General features: G+C 41.5%; 1 protein-coding gene across 3 annotated transcripts in view; it reads right to left on the minus strand.

Moving 5' to 3' along the window:
• The window catches only part of SHTN1 (shootin 1), a 56,331-nt gene that overhangs the window by 33,771 nt on the left and 1,054 nt on the right, over positions 1 to 21,506 (minus strand). For 2 of the 3 annotated variants that reach the window (XM_083866399.1, XM_083866398.1), the window contains exons 1-5: positions 20,529 to 20,633; positions 13,970 to 14,022; positions 7,189 to 7,249; positions 3,035 to 3,129; positions 805 to 973 (exon numbers count right to left, since the gene is read on the minus strand). In XM_083866399.1, coding sequence (XP_083722525.1) covers positions 805 to 973; positions 3,035 to 3,129; positions 7,189 to 7,249; positions 13,970 to 14,022; positions 20,529 to 20,586 — 436 coding nt within the window. In that variant the 5' untranslated portion in view covers positions 20,587 to 20,633. Of the gene's footprint in view, positions 1 to 804; positions 974 to 3,034; positions 3,130 to 7,188; positions 7,250 to 13,969; positions 14,023 to 20,528; positions 20,634 to 21,506 lie in introns of those variants that run through there. The other variant, XM_083866400.1, reaches the window with a different exon arrangement.

The following is a 21,506-nucleotide window of genomic DNA, read 5'->3' on the forward strand; positions in this document are numbered from 1 at the left end:
TCTACTTAAACATTTTTTTCTGCTCCAAGTTACAATCAAAAACCAAAGTGAAAGCATTTTTTTAAGAAGTTAAACACTTAATCTCTCTTGTCACAAAATCCAGAATGTGGGCATTCCCCTTTTTTCAATACCATGACACAACAATATAAAAATCACAATGACTTCATCACAGGGATGAGAAATAAGGCTGATTTTGGACAATGGAAATATTAACTGCCTTTCAAAAAGGAACTAAAAAATTTGGGGGGGGGGGGGGGAGAAAAAAAAGCACAGATCTGTCTTATTAATATATTTCCATGTTCTCCAGCTCTGCTGTTTTACCCAGTACAACAGTTCCTCTTTAGACTGCTTGTTTGGTAATAGCTCTGGAACGTGAATGAAGTTTGTGCATACAGAGGTACATAACGGAAATGGAGAGGTACATACAGAAATGGAGAGTTCTGCCTGACAGGCTCTGAAATAATGACATTGCAGTTGAAGGTGACCTTGTCCTCCTGCTTAACTTTTATTTAAGGGTTTTAGGAAATGTTTCTTTTACTGATTCAGTAGCATTGAACTCTCTTAGCTGGGTAGATCTCATTTTCCTATGGCATTTGACTTCTTCTGCAGGCTGTATATCCCCCAGCATTTATGTTACACACCACCATCCCACCACGTTCTTAGTCATTCCTGGAAATCCTCTGATTCTCACCACTCCCAGAAGCAGGACTTGGAACAAGACCAATCTCTGCTCCAAACCAACACTGCTGTTCTTCACACAACTTCTGCCTTGCCTGGTGATGCAGGATCAGCAACAATGCTCACCTTTTATTTGCTGCTGACAGTGCACAGAATTGCATGATTCAGAGGTAGCTTCTGTATCCGTGGATGATTCATCCTCATCAATGTTAATCTCTTCAGTGATAATTTCTGGGCCCAGTTTGGCCATATAAAGCATACTAATTCTTTTCAAGGTTTTATTTTCTTTGTTCAGCTGAAAAGTGAGGAGTACAAACAGTAAGAAGCTAGTTAGTCTGTCTTTAAGCTGCCGAGCAAGAAAAACAGTCAATTGCTTTTTGTTCTTTATCATTAAAACATCAAGCAAAGAAGACAAAAGTAACATTAGATTAAGTTCCATTCAACATTAGAATGGTCTGAAGATGGGGTGCTTGTCCACTTTTTCCTCTGAGAGGCTTGAATTCAACATGATGCTTTATCCACGCCCTTTTTTCCTCTCTAGTACTTATGTTTAATAAATACTGTGTAGGTTTAAATCAATCAAATCAACTATCAAGCTGACTCAATGCTACCTGCACAAGCTTTGTGATAGCTGCTTCAGCTCCTCACCTTTAAACATGTACCAGGAGTCTCAGCTGAATGACCTGGTTTTCATCTAGTTTTCCAAGTTGAATCAATTGGTTAAATAAAAATTCTTACGTTCTCCTATGTCCTATTTTGTTTATAAACTACAAATACTGCTACTACTATATTCCTAGTCACAACAGAATTATCTCAAAATTCTTTTGCATTATTACTGCAGAGTCAACATACATTAGATGAGAGCATCTCATGAACCAATTTTTATGGGTCAGACCACAAGTCAGAAACCACTTCGGGCTGGATGCTTAAACACCTAATTGGTTGGTGGATGCTACAGAAGAGACTCTACAAGGCATCTCTGTCTTGATCAAGAAAAACTGAACAGGAGTCACTGCAAATTTTTAATTCTCACCACTTCTTTCACTCTCCTGCATCCAGACACCTCAGAGCAGCAGTTCTCTGCAGGTGCAGCACAGCCCCAGGGATGTTCAGGTAAATGTCAGGGTGACTACCCACCAGCCAAGTACTCCCTGTGCTCAGGTTAAAGAATGAGACTCAATTTTCTACTAATGACACACCACATGCCAAAGTCAACACTGACTTCAAAAGTCCAATCTGTATCTTAAAAGAAAACATCTGCAGTACAGTTCATCTGATCCTGAATTTTTACCTAAGGAATCATCTCCGACCCCCCTTATCCTCAGCCCTTCAACTACAGGGGATTTATTCAAGGATTTCTTATCTTGTTCCCAAAGAACGAAAGTGAGAAAGTGGGGAGAGTGGTGTGAGGAACCCTACACAGCTCACAGGCTGACAGCCCCACGGAGCTAAGTGAGTCTTTGAACTGCCCTTGTACGTGCATTACAGGGGAAGTGCAGAGAAGAAGACAAGTTGCATAAATGTGTTCATTTTCTTACTTATATGCTGATTGTCTATCTTACGAATTCTAATATAGTGTCATTATGCAAACAATTAAGTAAATACCTCCAGAAAGTACATTGCTAATGCATCTAAATTAAAGTGATTTCTTGCTGGTGTGATTTTTACCATATCTAAGGATGTACTTTGGGCAGGGAATGGGGAGGGAGGGAAAAAAAAGAAAGGAAAAAAAAAAAAAAGGCAGTCAGCATTGCTAATGAAATTTGGTTCAAAATTGCTGTAATCCATTTTCTGATGAAGTGGCTCAGATGCATTTTACACAACCAAAAATATATAAGAGAGATAAAAACATTCTTTAATAATAATGCACTTCTGATGAGATGGAATATAGAAAATTACACACTTGCTAAATTCATCAGACTAGACGCAATCAACAGAGCAGTGGAGGTCACCTTTCCCCTGCCCTTGCTTTGCTTTCATAAACAATCACCTGAAATGTAATGCAGTGGTTGACTTTTTCCATTTGATTTAGACACTGAAATGCTCATTATTGTTTTCACACAGAGGAGTTCTAAGACTTATTTTCCATTTAACCTAAATGCATATGAAAACTAGAGATCAGGATGCTGGTCCATGAAAATAGAAACTACATTAAAATGGGTATTTTTTTTCTTTAAAGGCAGGAATGGTATTTTGCATCTCGCATCTGGCTATTAGTTTTTTGCCACTTCCAAACTATTTCACAGTTTCACAAACAGAAACATATAAGCATATAATCTCGAGTTTTAAATAAATACATAGATAAACAGGTGAAAAAATAGACCAGAAAAAACAGCATTACCATAATTATTCTCACCTTAGAAGCTAAAGCCTCAGCACTTTCACGGCATGTCTTCTCAATTTCAAGACTGTTCTGAATACAGTTCACTTCCTCAATAACCATGTGAGAAACTAAGGGAAGAGTTCAAAAATTAGTCAGTATTTTCCTGAGATTGACACATGCCTCCTGTGATCAGAAACAGCGTATCTTCTTTTGCTCACTTTCATTGTAAACATTTCCAACACAGGGAAGTACATACTTAGATAATCTCTATAGACAGGAATTGTTCTGAGCATTGAATATTCGGGTTGTTCCTTTAAGCAATTCTCTCAAGCAATGTTTGCAGCATTTGAGGAGCAACTGTAGAACTGAGCATAAACTTATGGAAGCAGAAGACCAACAGCAGCCTCCTTGACCATCCTCATTCATCATCTTTATTTCACTAACACATCAGGAATCAGAATGACACCTTCAGGATAATCTCTTAAGATTGCCATCATGACATTTTCAGAAGACTGGCACCTCTGTATTTTCAAACAGCAAGTTCAACACAGATGTATTACAAGGTTTCTTTTCACTTTCTGGTCTGTTTCTTATTTGAAGTCTCTCTGTGCTTGAGCAGGCCTTGAGCACCTTGGTCTCTCCTACCTAAACTGTTCACAGCACAGACTCTAACAGACTCACAAAATACTCCCTGAGACCAGGGCCAAGACTGGGCTGTGTGACCACCTGGAATGCATGACTGTGCATTTGATGCCACAGCTGGGGGAGCAAGAGATACATCTGTCCTCTGCACTTAGAAAACCCCTATTACAATTATGGGTACACATCACTCTGTCAAAGACAGGCAAAAAATTGACCAAAAAGTTCTGGAACAAATCTTGTTTTGTAACACAAGAGATCAATGTGAATCAGAAAGAATTTAAAAGTACAGATACACTCTGGCTTGCAATTCCACTCAGCTTCCAGCAGTACATATGTTCCTTACTAGTGTTCAAGTCTAAGAGACAGGTTCAAGGTTGCACAGGGGAGCAAAGCAGAAAGCCAAGAACAGTTCTCCATTTCTCAGGCTCATTGATGCAATTCCTCCTTGGCTCCTGGCATTCCCGTCCAATCCTAAACAGCAGCCTGGACTCTAATTCTGCAAGTCACTGCATGGCACAAACTCCTTCTCAACCCAGTGTCAGGATTTCAGTGCACAGAAAGGAACTACTTGCAGATGAACAACAGTTTTGGACCAGGAACAAGGCTGGAAAATACAGTGTAAATACAGAGGATTTTTTTCTAGTATTTCCTTTCCTTTTCATCAAGATAAGCTTTAAAACCTCCAGATTTTATAGCACTGGTTAGAAAATCCTCCTTGCCCTCTTCCAAGAGTTTTGACCAAAGACTGAATAAAGATATTTAAGCCCTCTTTGATATACAGAGGTCATCTTAATGACTACCAAACAGGACTTCATGATAGGAAAAAGAAGGCCATTAACAAATGTTATTTATACAACTTTATACTTAATATCAACTGAAGTTTTCATTACTGAAGTGTTATTGTTACCAGGGGAAACTAGCAACACATTGGTTTGGTGAGTAGCTGCACGAAAGACACAAAATCTAAAAAAAGAAAAGGCAGGGAAGTGGACTGGTAAATCTTGGTCTATCACATGAAGTCTTCTACCACAGAGCAACCAGACTTCTTTCTTTGATTGTATTTTTATTTCCATTTCTCCTAACTACAGAGAAATTATCTGTTCCAAATGTGCCGTACTAGCTGTTACACTTCATTTGAGAGAGGAAAAGTTTCAGGTAGTACATTTCCCTATCTCTTCTGTTTTAATTCTGCTGAGCCCTGGGAGCTTTGAGCAGTGAGATGCTTTGGGCTGCATGAAGGAGCAGTGGAGATACAGAGTTGCTCCCATTTTACAGACAGGAATCCAAGGGCCTCAAGTAAGGCTAAAGTTAGGAAACAAGGATCAGGCTCTCATGGCAGAACTAGGGATTACTCTTGGTTCATTTAAACTTAATTAACCTGCAATTATGATTAACTCAGGGGAAAAAAGTCTTTCCGAATTAAATACAAAAAATATATTATTTCCTAAGTCTGTCCAAAGTTCTTATTATGTTAATATTAATATTCATAAAGAAGCACTAAGTGGCCTGAAACATCTCTAACCTTGACAGTTTTTTTCAGGGGTAATAATAATCCGCAGCAAATGCAGGCCAACCAAAAACCACTTAACTAATTAGTAGTTGCAGTCACCGAGAAAACATGAATCAACACTGTTATTACAAGTGGCACATTTGAGTGGCATCTAATTATGACTTGATGAGCACGATACTTGCATTATCAACATTACTACTGCATCCCATCAGGGACTAAAAGCCGCTGATGGCATTGACTGCGAGAAACTCCCCCTCAATGGTACTGCAGCACCCAACAATCTCCTTGGCAGGGGCACCCTCACTAAATGACATGTTAAGCATAATTACTGGTAGACATTGTAAATAAACAGGATTGGAAGTGAAAATTGTACCAAGTGCATAAGACACAATCTGACACATTGGAAGTGGCAGCCTTAATTGAGAGTTTCTTTGACTGCTCAAGATCATTTCAACTGCATTTCTCGGAGGACAGTGATTATAACTGTGGAGACAGACGGCATAATGGTATCAGCACTGCTGACAGAGCAGTGAATTAAATTGTATCTGCTGTTGTGTGAAAGCCTTGATGAGAGGTACAGATCCTTAGTGGTCTTATCATTATAACACAATGGTCATGTTGTCATCAACCTTGCTGGCTCCAATTGAAAAGAAATGATTGTGTGTTGAAGCTTTCCCCCCCACCACCACCTTCTATCTCTTGTGCTCAATAGAACCAATTTTCAGAGAGCTATGAAATCACGCAATAGGGCCTAAAATGCAGCTGCTTGGCATACAAACGGGGCCCCATTAAACTGGAATCACACACAATATGTGTTTATGCCAGGAGAACAAATAGAAGCTGAGTACAGGCCAAGTTTATTCACAGACACAAAGCCAATGTAGCTCTTCATCAATATAATTGCCTTTTATATTGTCGTTTAAATAATGGGCTCTATTATTGCTTTAAAATCCTAATATTCCTGGCATTTTATCACTATGTTTACAAGGTATGTCCTTTAAAAATGTGAAAGGAAGATAAAAGAAACCTATAAAATCTTACAACATCAAATATTACCTCAAATTTTAAGTCTTAACTACTTGACATTTTCTGCCACACTCCAGTACTCCTCATATCATAACAAAAACAAAACAGGCAGACGTTTTTCCAGAGGAATTATACTTCTTAGAGAATGTTCTTGCTTCACAGAACAGCTACCTAAGATCATTCAAGGCAGTAGACAATTCCTGTTGATTTTCCGATTATTTTCCATAATTGTGTCACATGAACTATTATAAAACAGAAGTGAGCAAATTCTTCTATTAACACACTCACACAAAAGTACAGACCATGTGATTTCCTCCTCCTGCATTAACTTCATCCACATTTCTGATGCTTCATCGTGCAGCTCACTGTACTGGCACAAACCAGACATAACAGACCACAATCCCATTGTAATTGTCTCTTCCAAGGAGCTATTCCACTAGGATACTTCCACTCCCATTAGATGTGCTTTGTTGCTTCCAGACACCATACGGTTTCAATAGAACCATTACCATAAAAGTGTAAAACTGAATATTGACGTTCTCACAGCCCAGACGAGATAGAACTTGCTCTAAAAATTACCACGTGAGAGCAGTTCATCCTAAAACCCTTTCCTGGTGTGTCTATGCTTAAAGTAGTATTACTCCTTCATGACAAAAAAACTGCCATTATTATTTTTATTAGGAATCTCAGCAACAGCACCAAATCCCACTCACTTCAAGCATGCGTCATTTCAAAATGAATCCAGGTGAGATAGAGCCACATTTGCACCACTGTATTTTCACCACTTTGCACCTTGAGAATGACTACCTGCGCCAGAGAACAAATGCTGTAACAGCATTTATTCTGACTGTGGGCAAAGTCTCCTGCATTAGCTCCTTAAACTCAGCTTTCAAGGAGAAACAGCAAGTGGACCTGAATCTCAGCATTTCTTAACACCTGACGAAGAGTGTGCAGAACTATGTTTGTAATTGTCTACATCAAGAAAATCCCACTGACATTATCAGCTTACTTTTCTGAAACTCCTCCAGCTTTTTGACAGCTTCATCTCGTTCTTGCTTGATTTTGTCACACTGTAGGAGAAGAGAAAATTGAAATGAACACTGATCCCAGTTATTTAATTAGCAGTCAGTCACAACACGCAAAATCAACCAAGATCAATTGCCAGTGCAATAATATACAGAAGCCTATCAAAGCATTTCTTTTTCCTTTCAGCCATGTATGATCGATGGAAATTATGTATAAAAAATTCATTACTCAGAGTATTTCCTAGCCAAACTGGCACGCTGTACTTGACTTAGGTTCTGATTCAGAGCTACTCTGAAAATATTTTAAAGAGACACATCCAAAGCTGATATAAACAATTATCCATGTTAAACCAAGAGTAGAAGCAATACTTGGCATGTCAAAAATAGGCTTTAAGTTTAGTTTCTTTAACACAAATAGACTCAGAAAAGAGGCCTACATTTCTGTGCAAGGAAAATCTCAAAGCCAATCATCAGGGACATGCTGTTTAATTTCATTACATCATGAGCAAAGTTTCAACTTTGGGGAGAGAAAGGCATTCATTTTCACGCTTTAAGGAGTTCCCATCACCCCAGCTTTATTAATTTTGTGGCTATTGCTAACATTACACAGGCCTGCAATCACTGATCTTATGATGGAACAGTTTCTTCAAAAAGAAAGAATGAAACAGATGTTAAATAGAGTTCTCTAAGAAAACCCATTCTGTAAGTAAATGAAAAAACTCAAAGAAGCGAGTAAAATTCACAAGAGACACAGTCAGTGATTAACTACAGCGTGAAAACCACATGAGCCAGGGGGAAGTATGACTGGCACACAAGGTGCCTTACACACACATCCTTCCTCACATGTGGCTGGGCATGCTCACAGCAATGAATCAACCTAAGACCATGAGTTAACTTCTGGATCCGTGTGACTGAGCTTCTTACAGTGCAACTCCAATTACAAGGGTGCTGGCCACTGGAACAGAACTGGGTTAAAAACAAAAAAAAACCTAAAAAAAACCCTGAAATGATTTTGCTCGATTTTCAGTTTTTCCACTTGAGGAGCCACTTTGAGTTAGCTGGGAAAGGAGCCTGCTGTTAAGCAACAAGAAGGAGGAGAGCCCGATTCAAAGGCAGCCAAATTCAAGAGAACTCTTCTGTCAGCTACAGAGGACCCTGGAAGAGACCCAAAGAAGGATCTGCTCTCAGTCAAGGATGCCACTGGTGTTGGCTCAGGGGCAGCTGATGGCTACCTGTGGGAGCAAAAGAAGCTGCACACTGTTGCCAGAGGACATGAAAGAACCACACTCACCCATCAGGCTGAGAATTGAAAAGAGAAAAAGCAAGTTTATTATGATTTGGGGTTTAAATAAGGTTTGGAATTTGATCAGGGATTGAGGGACAAGAGTAACACCTCTCTGACACCAGTAGTCAACTTAGAAGTCTATAAATTTGTCCTTCCTCCTGGAAAGGAATGCATATTTACAAAATATCAGTCTTTGTTTTTGTTACAAGCATAAGAAAGCTAATCCCCAATAAAAATGCAAAACATCAGAAGGCTAAAAAATCATAGCGACAGCACACAACAAGCAATCTCTCTTCTCATGGCACTGGGATGATGAGGCTTCAAGGGACGGGCTGAGTAGAGAGACAGGTCAGTCACCAGCTGCTGTAAGGACTGTGAAACAAGGCAGAGCTGCAGAAGGAGCAAAGATGTGTTGAGCAAGCAGTGCTGGACAAGGACTCACCGTTTCCTGGGGCCCTGCTAACAAAGAACCTGTTCAGAGAATCTTGCAGAGGAGAGGTGGGGAAGAGAAATCTGTGCATGAATCTCACTGCCCTCCCTCTGTTTCCTCAGCAAAACTTTGTGTTACCTTCGTGGCTGAAGAGCAGTCCAAAAGCAGAAGTAAGTGAAAGATGCAGAAAGTGTTCCTGGCTGTTCTGCAGAGCACAGTTCTGCCACAAAAGGGGAATTGGTGTGAGCTGCTGCCTCCTCAGATTTCCCAAGAAAGACACTGGAGCCACACTGACATACTTCACCCACGGATTTTTCTGCATACTGCAAGCTTTCAGCCCACTGCACATTAAGTGAGCAAACGCCTTTAATGCTCATTTAAAAACCAGGAACATTAGCATTTTAAGGATCTCATCTGTTGCCTGTGGAAGTCAACAACTTTCCTACTGATGGAAACCTTGATGTAGAGAACACAGCACACATCCTTATCCCAGTGACAGGAAAAATTCCTTTTAAAATCCTCCAGGCAGCACGCTGTAAGGCAAAGCAGCTTTCCCTGTGCAGTGAAAGGGGAAGTTAAATGACCTATTCCACTCCACCTCGAGTGCTATTTGCAGAGAGAGCTCCATTTGGACCACGGCAAGCTGACTATTCTCCTCATAACTGCGACATTTCTCTGCACAATCAGGGTCTCTAGGCTTGGGTCTCTGCAGAGCAATTCCTGCTCCCAGTTGCAGTTTTCTCAATACCTTCCTTTTGCTGCTACTGTGCTTCAGAATGAAAGAGGAGGAAGAAAAGGAGAGCGGGAGATTGCTGCCCTTGCTGAAATGATCAATGGAAAGCACTTTGCCTTCTGTCTTGCAATCAGAGTCATGCAAGCAGAGCTGTTACAAGTCCTTCCAAAAAATACCCTAGGTCACCTTCTAAGGATTATAAAAATCTGAGATTTTCTTTAAGTATTTAAACTGTTTCAAATTTGAAACTTACACAAAAATAAAAAGCCTATAAACATGTTTCATAATAAAAAATACTATCACCCTTTAAAATCAATTGACCTTATCTCTAAAACGGAAAAGTTTAAAAATCAAAATTTAGATGTATGAAAAATCAAAATTTAGACCTGCTCATAAAATGCTCCACAGAAGTCTTAAAAGTTCATAACCATCTCACTTTTCAAACAAGCAATTTGAGGAACACAGATTCATTAATGGACAAAAGTATCATCATTCCTAAATATTAAAAGGCAAATAGCATAACATTACTATAACATCTACTGTTCACTTTCCACATTCAAGCACATGCAACTGCTGAGGAGAAAGTTTCAATGTATTTACTAAGCTGTCCCTTTTCAGTGTTAAGGGACAGCTCCAAACCAAAGAGTACTCTTGAATAAAAATGAAAAAGTTTGTAACTGCTGGATTGCCAGTCAATTTTCTGGTTTTAATTTAATTAAGAGTTCCAGTTTCTCTGCAAAGTAAAATCAGCATTCATTCTATTTTATTTAATATATCTAGTATTAGTAATCTAATATTTATACTATCATTATCTCACTTATAAAAACCCCAACAATGTAAACAGACAATATTGCAGTTCTGAACTGGCTACAGGAGTCAGTAATCATCTCCTAGCAGTAAAAATACATTGCAGCTGTATTTTTAGAAATTAGCAGTCCAGTTGCCGAAATTAATTCTGTTAATAACTCCATATATTCTTCATCTTTGCAGGCAGAAGTTCATAAGATTTGTTGATCGCACTCTGTTCTTATTTTAGCCTTCTAGGTACCCAATACACAAGGCAATACTTTAATATCTAGTTTCTTGTCTATTCTCTACTAGCAGGCTTCTTTTTTTGCCAACTATTTTGCACATAAGCTCCTACAGACTTTAGTAAAAGGTCTTAAAAGGGCAAAAACAACAGGGAGATTGTTCGGTCCAGATATTATGATTCAAGAAGTTCACGTAGTAGTCATAGAGTCAATTAAACCATTGCTAAGCAGCACAAGACACAATTCTTTCCCACTTACACAGATTGTGAAATGTATGCAGATTTAATGCTTGTGCTAAAATTGTGAGTTTGGTGCAGTGCTCAAAAGTATCCAATGACATTTGCAATACTCAGAGAAAAAATGAGCATGTCATCAAGGCAGGATCCCTTCCCCATTGCTACTTGGTGACAAAACATATAATCCACTCCATCCGTGTGCTTTAACAGAGCAAACACCATGAATGATGCATCAGAGACACAGTATTACACCTACTGTTTTGGATAGCTGTCTTGCTTTTTTTCTTCCCTACTGGCAGCATGACAAAACACTGTCAAAACCAGCGTTCAGAGTCATTTCTGTCTGATTAGCAAGTAGTCAAATACTTATTCATGATCTGACTCTGAATATGTCAGAACTGCATATTAAGCTACCCACATTTGCGAGCAGCTGACCATTAGTTATCTATTTTTGAGCGGCCAATATCAATGTTTTGTTGGCTACACCAATAAATAAAGGTGACCTAAGAGATGTAATCTGTCAATATAATTTTGGGTCCATTGTTTCTGAAAGTATTTAAAAACACTAACAAAAAAATGTCTGGGGAAATGTTGTCAGAGACTCCACCAGTGGTCTCCAAATTGGCAGTTTTGCAAGGCAATGAGGAAGAGACACTGTGGATCAAAGATCTTGGATTTTATTCCTGAATTTTCACGTTTATTAGCATCCCTTTAAAGCAGCAGTGCTTTGAACAAAGTAACCCACATAGAAGTCAATTTACTTCCTAATTTTAAGAAAAAATATGGAACAAAGAACATAAATTTTCAAAAAATAAAACTTTATCTTAAGTTAGCTGCTCATTATCCACTAAGTTGCATGTGTCTAATGGAAACTAGGACAATTTCTGCATGCACAGCTCATCTTTCACAGCCATACAATGACTTGGAAAAGTATTCCACCAAGTATACCAGAAGCCCATACACACAGACTGCTATTTAATTCCTCTGTGGCACTTTCCACACACAGTCTTGCAAGTCACCTGCTAAAAAAATTAATTTCTCATTCCCCCGTCAACGAAATTATGTGACCACAGTTGATACAGAGGAAGCCATTTGCTGATATTCACAGTGACAGACAGTGGCAGAAACAGGAACAGAAGTCACCTACAACTTCTCAGACCCAGAGAAAGTCTGTGCTGCATTTTTCCAGTAGCAGGTTTGATCCTGCCAAGCACAAACTAAGACACAAAGCAAGAGATGTTAAGGACCTTTAGGATTACTCTGCCCTGCCATAACACAAGGAATAGACTCTTCCAGTATTGGCATTGGAAGCAAATATAACCATGAACTCTGTATCAGTAGATTTTTTTTTTAATTTATTTTTTATTTTTTGTGTGGAAGAAATGCACTTAGAGCCTCACACTTAACCACTTGAGTCAAAGCACTTGAACAATGAACCATGACTGCTTACACAAGCACACCAGTTTGCAGGATGGAATTTTTGGAGGGAGAAAACTTGCATAACAACTGAAAATCCAGCCCTGAGCACGTGTTTAAGTGACTTGCTCAGCTGGGAATGTAATCCCCATGAGCTCAGGCTTGGAGGATTTTCAGGTGTTACGCAAGTATTCTGAAAAAGTTCAAAGCAGCCTCCAGATGAAACACACAAAAGTAGCTAGAGATATGCAGCTGTAGAAAAGAAGTCTTGTGAGAGGAGCAAGGAGGCAAGAAGAGCAGAATAGAGGAAACAACATTAGAACATTTCATTCCATCTCAATTTCAGAAATAAAAATTTTCACTGAAATTCCCTTTGAAGACAAAAAGTTAAATAAAAGTGTTGCTCAGGGAAGTCTCCCCATTCCTCCCTTCCCAAGCTAAACAAAGCTTTGCTGAAGAAACACCAAAGCTGATGTGACTTGGGTTCAGGGCAAAGCTCGGAGCCTGTTTTTCATGGGGTCTACACATGTCCTGGCATGGCACTCCCCACATGTGACAGAAGCCAACAGGCAGCATGGGACAAACTAAAGGAAGAGAGCAGTGCAGGGCAGGATGCTAAAATCACTCCTGCAAATGGTTTGGAGACTGCAAGAGAAACTTGCCCAGGTGTTAAACATGCCTCTACAGGCCTTCCTTCCTGCTGTCAGAGACAGCATTCTGGGCTGGATGGAATCTTGGTCTAACTCAGCTTTATTCTCATTTTCTTCTGAGCATTTCCTCCAAACAGCAAAGACAGAGACAGACTTCCTGGGAATCTAAGACCTTGGTGAAGGACAGCAGAACAGGAGTGCAGCAACAACCAAAGTGAAAAGGACAAGGATGTCAGAGGATAGGAGGGAATGAAGCACAATATGCTGACCTAAGCAGAAATTCACAAATCTTTGCTGAATCAGAAGTGAACATAAGTTACAAATTTTCTTTAACAGTAAGAAAAGAGTGAAGGACAAGGTCTTCTCAATACAGCCTTGAACTGAAACATTTGTAACTAAAAATGACCCTTCCAAAATTATTTCAGACGAATTTGAATTAAACCTACTTGTCTTGGCAGCTGACAGGGATTTGAAAACAAACAGGTTTCTTACATCATCAGCTCACTCACACTGGAGACAGAATTTTGCCTATAATACAGTGTAGCACTGACTCCCCTGCATTCCTCCCTACCTTCAGAAATCCTATTCCTACATTCTGAATGTTCAGAAGCTGTTATCTTTTCTTCTTTTCAGTAATTAAGTCCCCTGTGCAAATGAAGTCATAATAAAACAAGATTTATTTAGATCAAAGAGAAACAATTCTATCTGAACACATGACTTGGTCTATGCTCCCTCTATAATCACAGGCAAACCTGGTAAAGCAGCAATCACTTAAAATATATTTACAGGAAATTTTCTGGAGTGGGACAGCCAGAATAGTTGTGAGAGTTGCACTCATTGCTCCTTAAACATATAGGTACAAGTAATACCTACTATTAGTAAATAACAGTGAACTCAAAAAAGCAGTCAACAATCTGCCACAGTGCACAAGGTATTCTGGTATTTAGCATTTTAGTATCAAATGAATAATTGATATATACAAACCTCTTCCTTCGTTTTCTTATTTTCGGCTCTAAGCTCCTCATATTCGCCAATAGCTACACAAGGAAAAAAGAATGAAAAAAGTTAATATAGCAGTTTCCAAATTAGCTCTCCATTTGATTAAATTGAAAACTCTTCTGTTTGTCTACACAGACTCCTTAAATAACATGGGTCATAAATTTCATTAATAGGCTATTAATATCCTATGAACTGGACAGCCTTCCAGAATTGAAGCAATTAGGAAGTGTCTGAAAAAGATGGTAGCTCCCAAAACAATCAATTTTTGATCAATGTAGAGTTAAACAATCCTATTGATTGAGTTCAAAAATTACAAGGTGAATATACTGGTTTGCAGTGACCACTTCAAACTCACACTGGCTCAGGTTACAGATCAATCCTAGAAAGAATGGTTGGTGCAATATAAGGGTACCTGCAGAGTAGCTGATCTGTGCACCAGAAAAACCCACGGTCTCCCATCTACCCCTTTACTTTGTCTCCACTTCTCCTTATGCATCCAAAATTCTTACCCATGACCCACGCCCAAGAAGCAGGAAAAAAACCACAACACAACAACAAAAAAACCCAACAGGTAGATGAACAAACAAGTAACCACACTGGTGAAACAATGTATTTCTTACACAGGAGCACAAAGGCGCTTGGTCACTGCTCCATTGTCAAGCTATTCCCTCTTCCCTCCAGGAAAGTAAGGGAAGAGACTTCTACCAGCAAGAAAAGGAATGAAAACGGTACCAACAGATGCAATTCGAGTTTCTTCATACTTGGTAACTACTCATGTTTGCTCACCTTAAAGGCAGTCATTCTTGCCATTCGATACTTTACAAATAACTGGAAAATGTAAATACAGATTTGCCCCACCCTCGACAGCTCTCTTCACAGGCTCCATGAGCAGAGAACTCTGAATCATAAGCCCTGAAGGAGAAAGTAACAGAATATTCTCGGCTATAGCTATTAACCCACCCAAAGTGTTTTCTCAGCCAGCCCTGCTCTGTGTTATAGTAAAAAACCCCAAAACGGCCAACATGAGTGAACACAGCCTGTCCCCTCACAACAGTGACCTCACTTATTCACCAGCTACTCACTCCACAGCTCAGCTGGCCAGAAGGGACTGTCCTGTAAACATATTAATGCCCTTTAGCAATATTAAATTAAGTAGGTAACTTTGCACGCAGAAGCTCCTTTAATTATAACTTAGTCTTTTCATTTTCAGTTGTGAATCTGTGGCTCCTGAACCTGAATTTGCTAATAAAATATAAGTATTGTCTATATTAGATGTTTTATATATTTGGTACTTACTATGCATATACTTTAGCATTTTTATTGCAAACCAGGGTAGCCTTCAAGTCTATTGGGAGCCATTCCGTGCCAAATCAATAAGTAATGCCACTTCAGGATTTCAGATCTACTTCTTTACTCAACAAATAAGTAGAGCTGCCAAAGGAAGCAAGTGTCACTCCACTTTTGCTTCCACACCATGAACCAGGCATGTCTTTACTGGTACAGGCAAGAGAAAGAGCTGATGGTGCAGAAGTCCTCTGCTGAGGACGAAATAACCTATCCTAATTAAGTCATATTTTGTTGATAGAAGTAAACCAACACCTGGCTTTTTGGATATATCATTAGAGACAGAATTACCCCTGTCAACACCAGAAGCTTTAATGGAATTAAATGCCACTACATTGCTCTTCCCAGTGTATATGGAATAGGAAGAATCAGGCCAAGAACGTGGTGAAAACTCTTGAACAGCAATGACCTCCTACATGTCCAGCATGCACAAGACTGTTAAGTGCTGCCAAACAGAAAAAGCCAAAAGGGATCAACTTTTCCCTTGTTCACCATTTTAGGCTCAAAGATCCCTTCTGCTAAATCCAACTAATCGGTATTTCAGCAGGATGCAATAAGGCACCAGCAGCACCAGTCAGGTGCAAACTATTTTCAAATAGTGCCTGGGAAGCATTTTTAACACCTCCTTCTCTTAAGGGGGATGTATGGGACAGCATTACGCTCATCACTTTACAATGACTCCAAATCTTGACTCACAATACACAAACCTATTACCAGGCCTAAAGGTTACAGGGGCAAACCAAGCTTTTGGTCAGATATCAGTTGCATTTGGTGAAACCTACACGGCTCAATTACCTAACAGTTGTTTAAAAATAAACAAATAAAAATCACCTGTGTAAGTACACAAAGATAGGTGTTAGGTACAAATACTGTACAAAGCCAGCTCCTTCATCTGTGTTCCCATATGCCTTGATTTTACTCAAATCTGTGAAAGTGTGCACAAGTCAATTTAATTGAACCCTGAATTTGCATCTTGCAGACTTACAGCTCCCTTGAAAAAACAGGGCAGGAGAACTAAACACACCACTGCCTGATAAAGACCAACCACCAAGTTTACACCAAAAGATTTGCCTTCACAAGTTTCTGAAAAAAAAATGATAGGGTTTAACACAAGAAACTGAAGTGGGAAAAACATTAGAACTCTAATACATTCAAGCAGGCTGGGTTCTGCTGGGGAATTATGGTTGCTGCGTATGAAGATATACACACAGGTATATGGGGAAAAATAAATTATACAGAGATGACTATAGAGGGGAAGACAGCAGCCAGCAAGGTGTCCTAAGAAATTGCTCTGGCCATAAAAATTACCCATGTGCCATAAAGTAGAATAAATTTGTCAGACCACATTAGGAGCTTGTCAATAGTGTACATTTAGAAGTTACTGCTCTGAAATACTGTTGTCAGATTGGCAGTCTAGTCTGTTTCTAAGAAGATACATATATGATGTTCCCTTATTCAAAGCTGCTGACATAAAAAAAATTTAAGAGATCAAATAGATCCTAATTTAAAAAAAAAAAAAAAAAAAAAAAAAAAAAAAAAAAAAAAAAAAAAAAAAAAGTAAACACAGCCTAGTGTTTGGCACTAGACTGGAAATCATCACACTTAATCAAATCCAGCCAACAAATACAAAGAAAAGTTAGACCTTTTGAAAATGAAGGGAAAAAAATTCCAGGCAATATAAATACCTGTAGTATTAACAACAGTTGGGGTTAACAGCAGTTGTTAACCACTGTAATTCAGGGAAATGACCAGAAATGTGGCTATGACAGTGGCAGTGCCTGAAGCGTAATTTTACCTAAGTTTATAACTCCAGACGCTTTGATCACTGACTCCTGTTTCCAACTGGAAAAAAAGGGACTATTGCAGAAGATTACTCTGTCTTTAAGGGCAACGTACCAGCAGTGCCAATAAAACCAAAGACAAACAAGGCAATCTTCCAGGCAGGTAATCAGCTACTCTTATGATTCAGCTGTTAGTCAAACAGTTTCCTACCATTCCTCAGGTTCTACAATTAATAACTAATAACACTAATAAAACAAAGTTTTGCCAAACTGCTTTTTTTTTGTTGTTATTGTTTTAAGTCTTACCCTAGGAATATGAGGGCCAGTTGAATAGAAGTGTGCATCAGTGGAAACATCACTTAAAGTACAGTTGGGCAACAGTAATATTTGTAATGAAACTCCTTTATTAAATCATGACGTTACAGAAAACTATTTGAGGATTAAAACTCAAACAACGCTTTTAAGTCCAAAATATCATCAACACAGAGATCTTGTTTCCTCATGATGCTCACCTTAAACTTGGTAATGGAGCAAGCTGAAGAATGATCAGTATCAGGTATCTGAGTCTAACACACAGGACTTGGAAAATTCAGCATGGGTGAAAGATAAGAGTATCTTGCACACAGACGGCTTCAGTGTCCTTGTTACTGCTCAGAGCTCTGCCAAACAGCCAAGCAAATTTGCCCAAGCCCCAGAGAGCTTTACAGCTGCCACTGAGAATTGGGTGAGCAGCTACAAAACACCTGCCTCAGGTTCAGTCCCCTGACCTTGGTTAGGAGAAGTATAAGCAGCAGTGGCAATGTGACAGCAGACAGCCTCAGACACTGCCACCCTGCCTTCCCTCTACCTACGGCAGCACTTCTCAGACAGTTCATTTACCTGGTGCCAGGCAAGTCTCTCAAGACTAGGAAAACACATCCTGAAAAAGAAACCAAGGCAACGGCTACTGAATTAATGTTCTTTGAAATCTCTCCAAATCCTTTTGCGTTTTACAGAAATCTGACTACACATCAAAATGTTACAATAACCTAAAGCCTGGAGTACACCACTCTGAACAAAATAAAGATACACCAAGTCTGTGTACCCATTACCCCAGATATTCAGATCCAGCAGATCCTTCCACCAACTGCATTTATTTCCAAAATAATACTGTTATCTACATTTGGAAGCAATAAATGAGAAAATTAAGAGACTCTGTTTAACAGACCATCCTAAAATTATTTGAGGGAAGTTGGTGGTATCTAAAATAGTCTTGGTTTATTATCAATACAAATGGAGGGGATACTATCTATTCCAAATTACAGTATATAAAGAATAAGCACATTTACTTATCTACAGTAACAGTATATTTTATGTTACTATTAGAATAATTTCATTTATCTCATTACCTTTTCACTGCTTGAGTTTTTCACTCTAGGAACCAGACTCATCAGTTAACACAACTACTGATTTAACTATGTGTGCTACTATATTTTTTGCATAGTTTTAGATGTAAAACAGAAGAGTATTTTAATTTTTTTACATAAAAATTGAAGCCTACATAAAACAGCTTTCCCATCAACCACATAATCACAAAAGTATGTTAGCCTAACAACAACACACTAAAACTCCTGTATGAACATTCACCAAGAACTGAGTCTTACAGGACTGGGTCTGCCAAGAAGAGCTTCTATTTCAACAGCTCAGGTGGATCTGGGACAGCCAGTCCTCAAGTTACAGTAACTTTCCCTTGAACTAGTTCCTCTAGTCCTGTAAAATTTCCTTAGACATTTAAAGGACACCCAGCCCGCTGCAGGAGAAGACTTCCAGTGAGTAGAACTGAAGCCTTGCTCTAAACAATTTCAACAGGCTCAGTTTTCTCTAAAGAATAACACAAACTTTTATTTTTTGCAACTGGTTAACAAATTTAACAAATGCTGTCCTGGAGGCAACAGTACCAGAGGGAAGCAGTCAGTCACCATGAGAACAGATTTTGAGCCTTCTTTTTTGATCTCAGATTATCAAAACACACAGCTGTAAGATTATCATTTTACACCTAAAGAATCCTTCCAAGGCAGAATCTATCTTGTGCTGATGGTAATCGTGAATTTCCAAAGCTGAGCGTACAGGAAAAACCCAAAAAGTGACAAAGCAGGTCATAAATAGTCCATTAATATCCAAATGAAACTTGGTTAAGAAAAGCATCTGCTATACAGAAAAAGTGATGGAGAACATTTATGGTGAGAATGAATATCAGAAAAACGGGCAATGATGACACCCTTGTAATTTCACTCATTTACACAACTTTGTCCAATAGGTCCTTTCCAAATTGCCCCTCCCCGGATTGCAGGAGACCAGGAGAGCTGAACTGTGGGAATTACCAGATGTGAATTCCAGAGGGGCTCCTTCACACCTCCTGCACAGGAAGCTGTGGCACAGGAGGCAACACCTGGTGCACAGGAAGATGTTCACAAGGCAAACAGATCTTCAAACGCTGGAATGTGCCTACCTGACCAACTAAGGCTGCAACTTTCCTCAACCCGGCTCAGGGACAGTCTGACCACAGGGGAGTTAATAAATGGCTTATGAGCACCCAAATCTTTTTCCATGTGCCTTCTTGCAGAAAATTAAATATTAGTGTTCTAGTTTCTGAGTCAGACAATGCACTCATGAAACTGAACACGCTGAAATTCCGGCCTTTTCTACTAAAGCACCGAAAGTGACACACACGGCACCAAACCAGCCCAAGATGGAACTACTGAAGTGCTACAGAGACCGACAGCGCAGCAGGACGAGCCCTGAGCCATCAGCGGGAGGCTCGCTCGCTGATGGGGACTGGCATGGCAGGGTTTGATGGGTCGGGTGAGGGTGGGATCCTGCAGCACGGAGGGGAGATGGACCCGCTGGCAGGTTGGCACAGCCTGGCTCCGCTCCACGCGAGGCTGGGCTCCTCGGAGGGTGAGCCAGGCGGACACATGCCAGGCCTGGAGCTGTCCGGTCCTGCGGGCCCTGCGGTGCCGGGCCGAGGCACCCACGGCCCATGTGCTGCGGCCCCGCCGCTCCGCCATCGGCCCCCGCGACGGCCGCGCTCGCAGAGCCGCTCAGCAGCCGGGCTGGAAAACCCTCTGAGATCATCCTCACCCATCCTCAGCCACAGCGGGCACCTGCCAGGCAGCCGCGGCGGGGGAAGAGCCAGCACGTTCCACTCCCCTGCTTTATTTCATTAAGGCTTTTATTATATTCCCTCCGCATGGGCAGAGCGAGGGGCCTGGCAGCGGGGCCGGGGGACGCCCAGGCCGCGCCCGCCCCGTCCCGTCCCGTTCCGTCCCGTCCCCCCGGCGGGCGCGGAGCCCTCGCCCCACAGCGGCCGAGCCCGGGCCCGCGGCGGAGCGGCGGGAGCCGTTTTCTCCGGCGCCGGAGGCGGCGCCGCCCGCTCCTACCTTGGTCCTTCAGGCTGGCGAGGAGCTCCAGCTGCTTCTCCTCGTCGGAGCTGTTCATCCTGCCCCGCCGCCGCCGCCACGGGCCGGCGGCTGCCCTGCTGCGCTGCGCTGCGCTCCGCCCCGGCGAGCGCGGCTTCACCTGGCGGCGGGCGGGCGGCGGCGGCCGCAGCCCCGGGGCGCGGCGGGCGCGGCGAGCGGCCCGGCCCGCTCCGCTCTGCACATGCCCAGAGTCCCGCGGCGCCCCAGTGAGCATGTGCGGGTGCGGGCACGGCGCTCCGCCGGCTGCGGCGTTCTGAGCGGGGTCCCGCACTGTGCCCGGCCGGCCCGGCTGCCCCCGGAATGGCAGAGCAGTTCGGCTAAAATGGGTGTCTGAGGTCACCGAGCCCAGCCTGTGACCGAACACACCCGTGTCAACCACACCATGGCACCGAGTGCCGCGTTCCTTGAACGCCTCCAGGGATGGTGACTCCGGCCGCATCCCTGGGCAGCCCGTTCCAGTGTCTAATGACTCCTTCTGTGAAGAAATTCTTCCTAATGTCCAACCTAAACCTCTCCTGTCATTAAGATTGTGGCCCCTTGTCCTGTCGCTGGTTTTCTGGGAGCAGAACCCGACCCCCATCTGGCTCCAGCCTCTTTTCAGGGAATTGCAGAGTGAGGTCTCCCCGGAGCATGAACACCCCCAGCTTCCTCAGCTTCTCATAGATATGTGCTCCTGACCCTCCGCCAGCTTTGCTGCCCTTCCCCGGGCTTGTCCCAGCACCTCGGTGTCCCTGCCTGACCTGAGGGGCCCAGAACTGGACCCAGCACTCGAGGTGTGGCCTCAGCAGTGCCAGGTACGGGGGAAGAATGATCTCCCTGGTCCTGCTGCCACACTATTCCTGATACAGCCCAGGGTGCCTTCTTGGCTGCTGACCAGCATCCCCAGCTCCATTTTCCGGGCTGCTTTCCACACTCTTCCCCAGCGTGTGCTGCTGCAGG

The sequence above is a fragment of the Zosterops lateralis genome (assembly GCF_965231275.1).
Source record: "Zosterops lateralis genome assembly, chromosome: 8".
NCBI classification, from domain to species: domain Eukaryota; kingdom Metazoa; phylum Chordata; class Aves; order Passeriformes; family Zosteropidae; genus Zosterops; species Zosterops lateralis.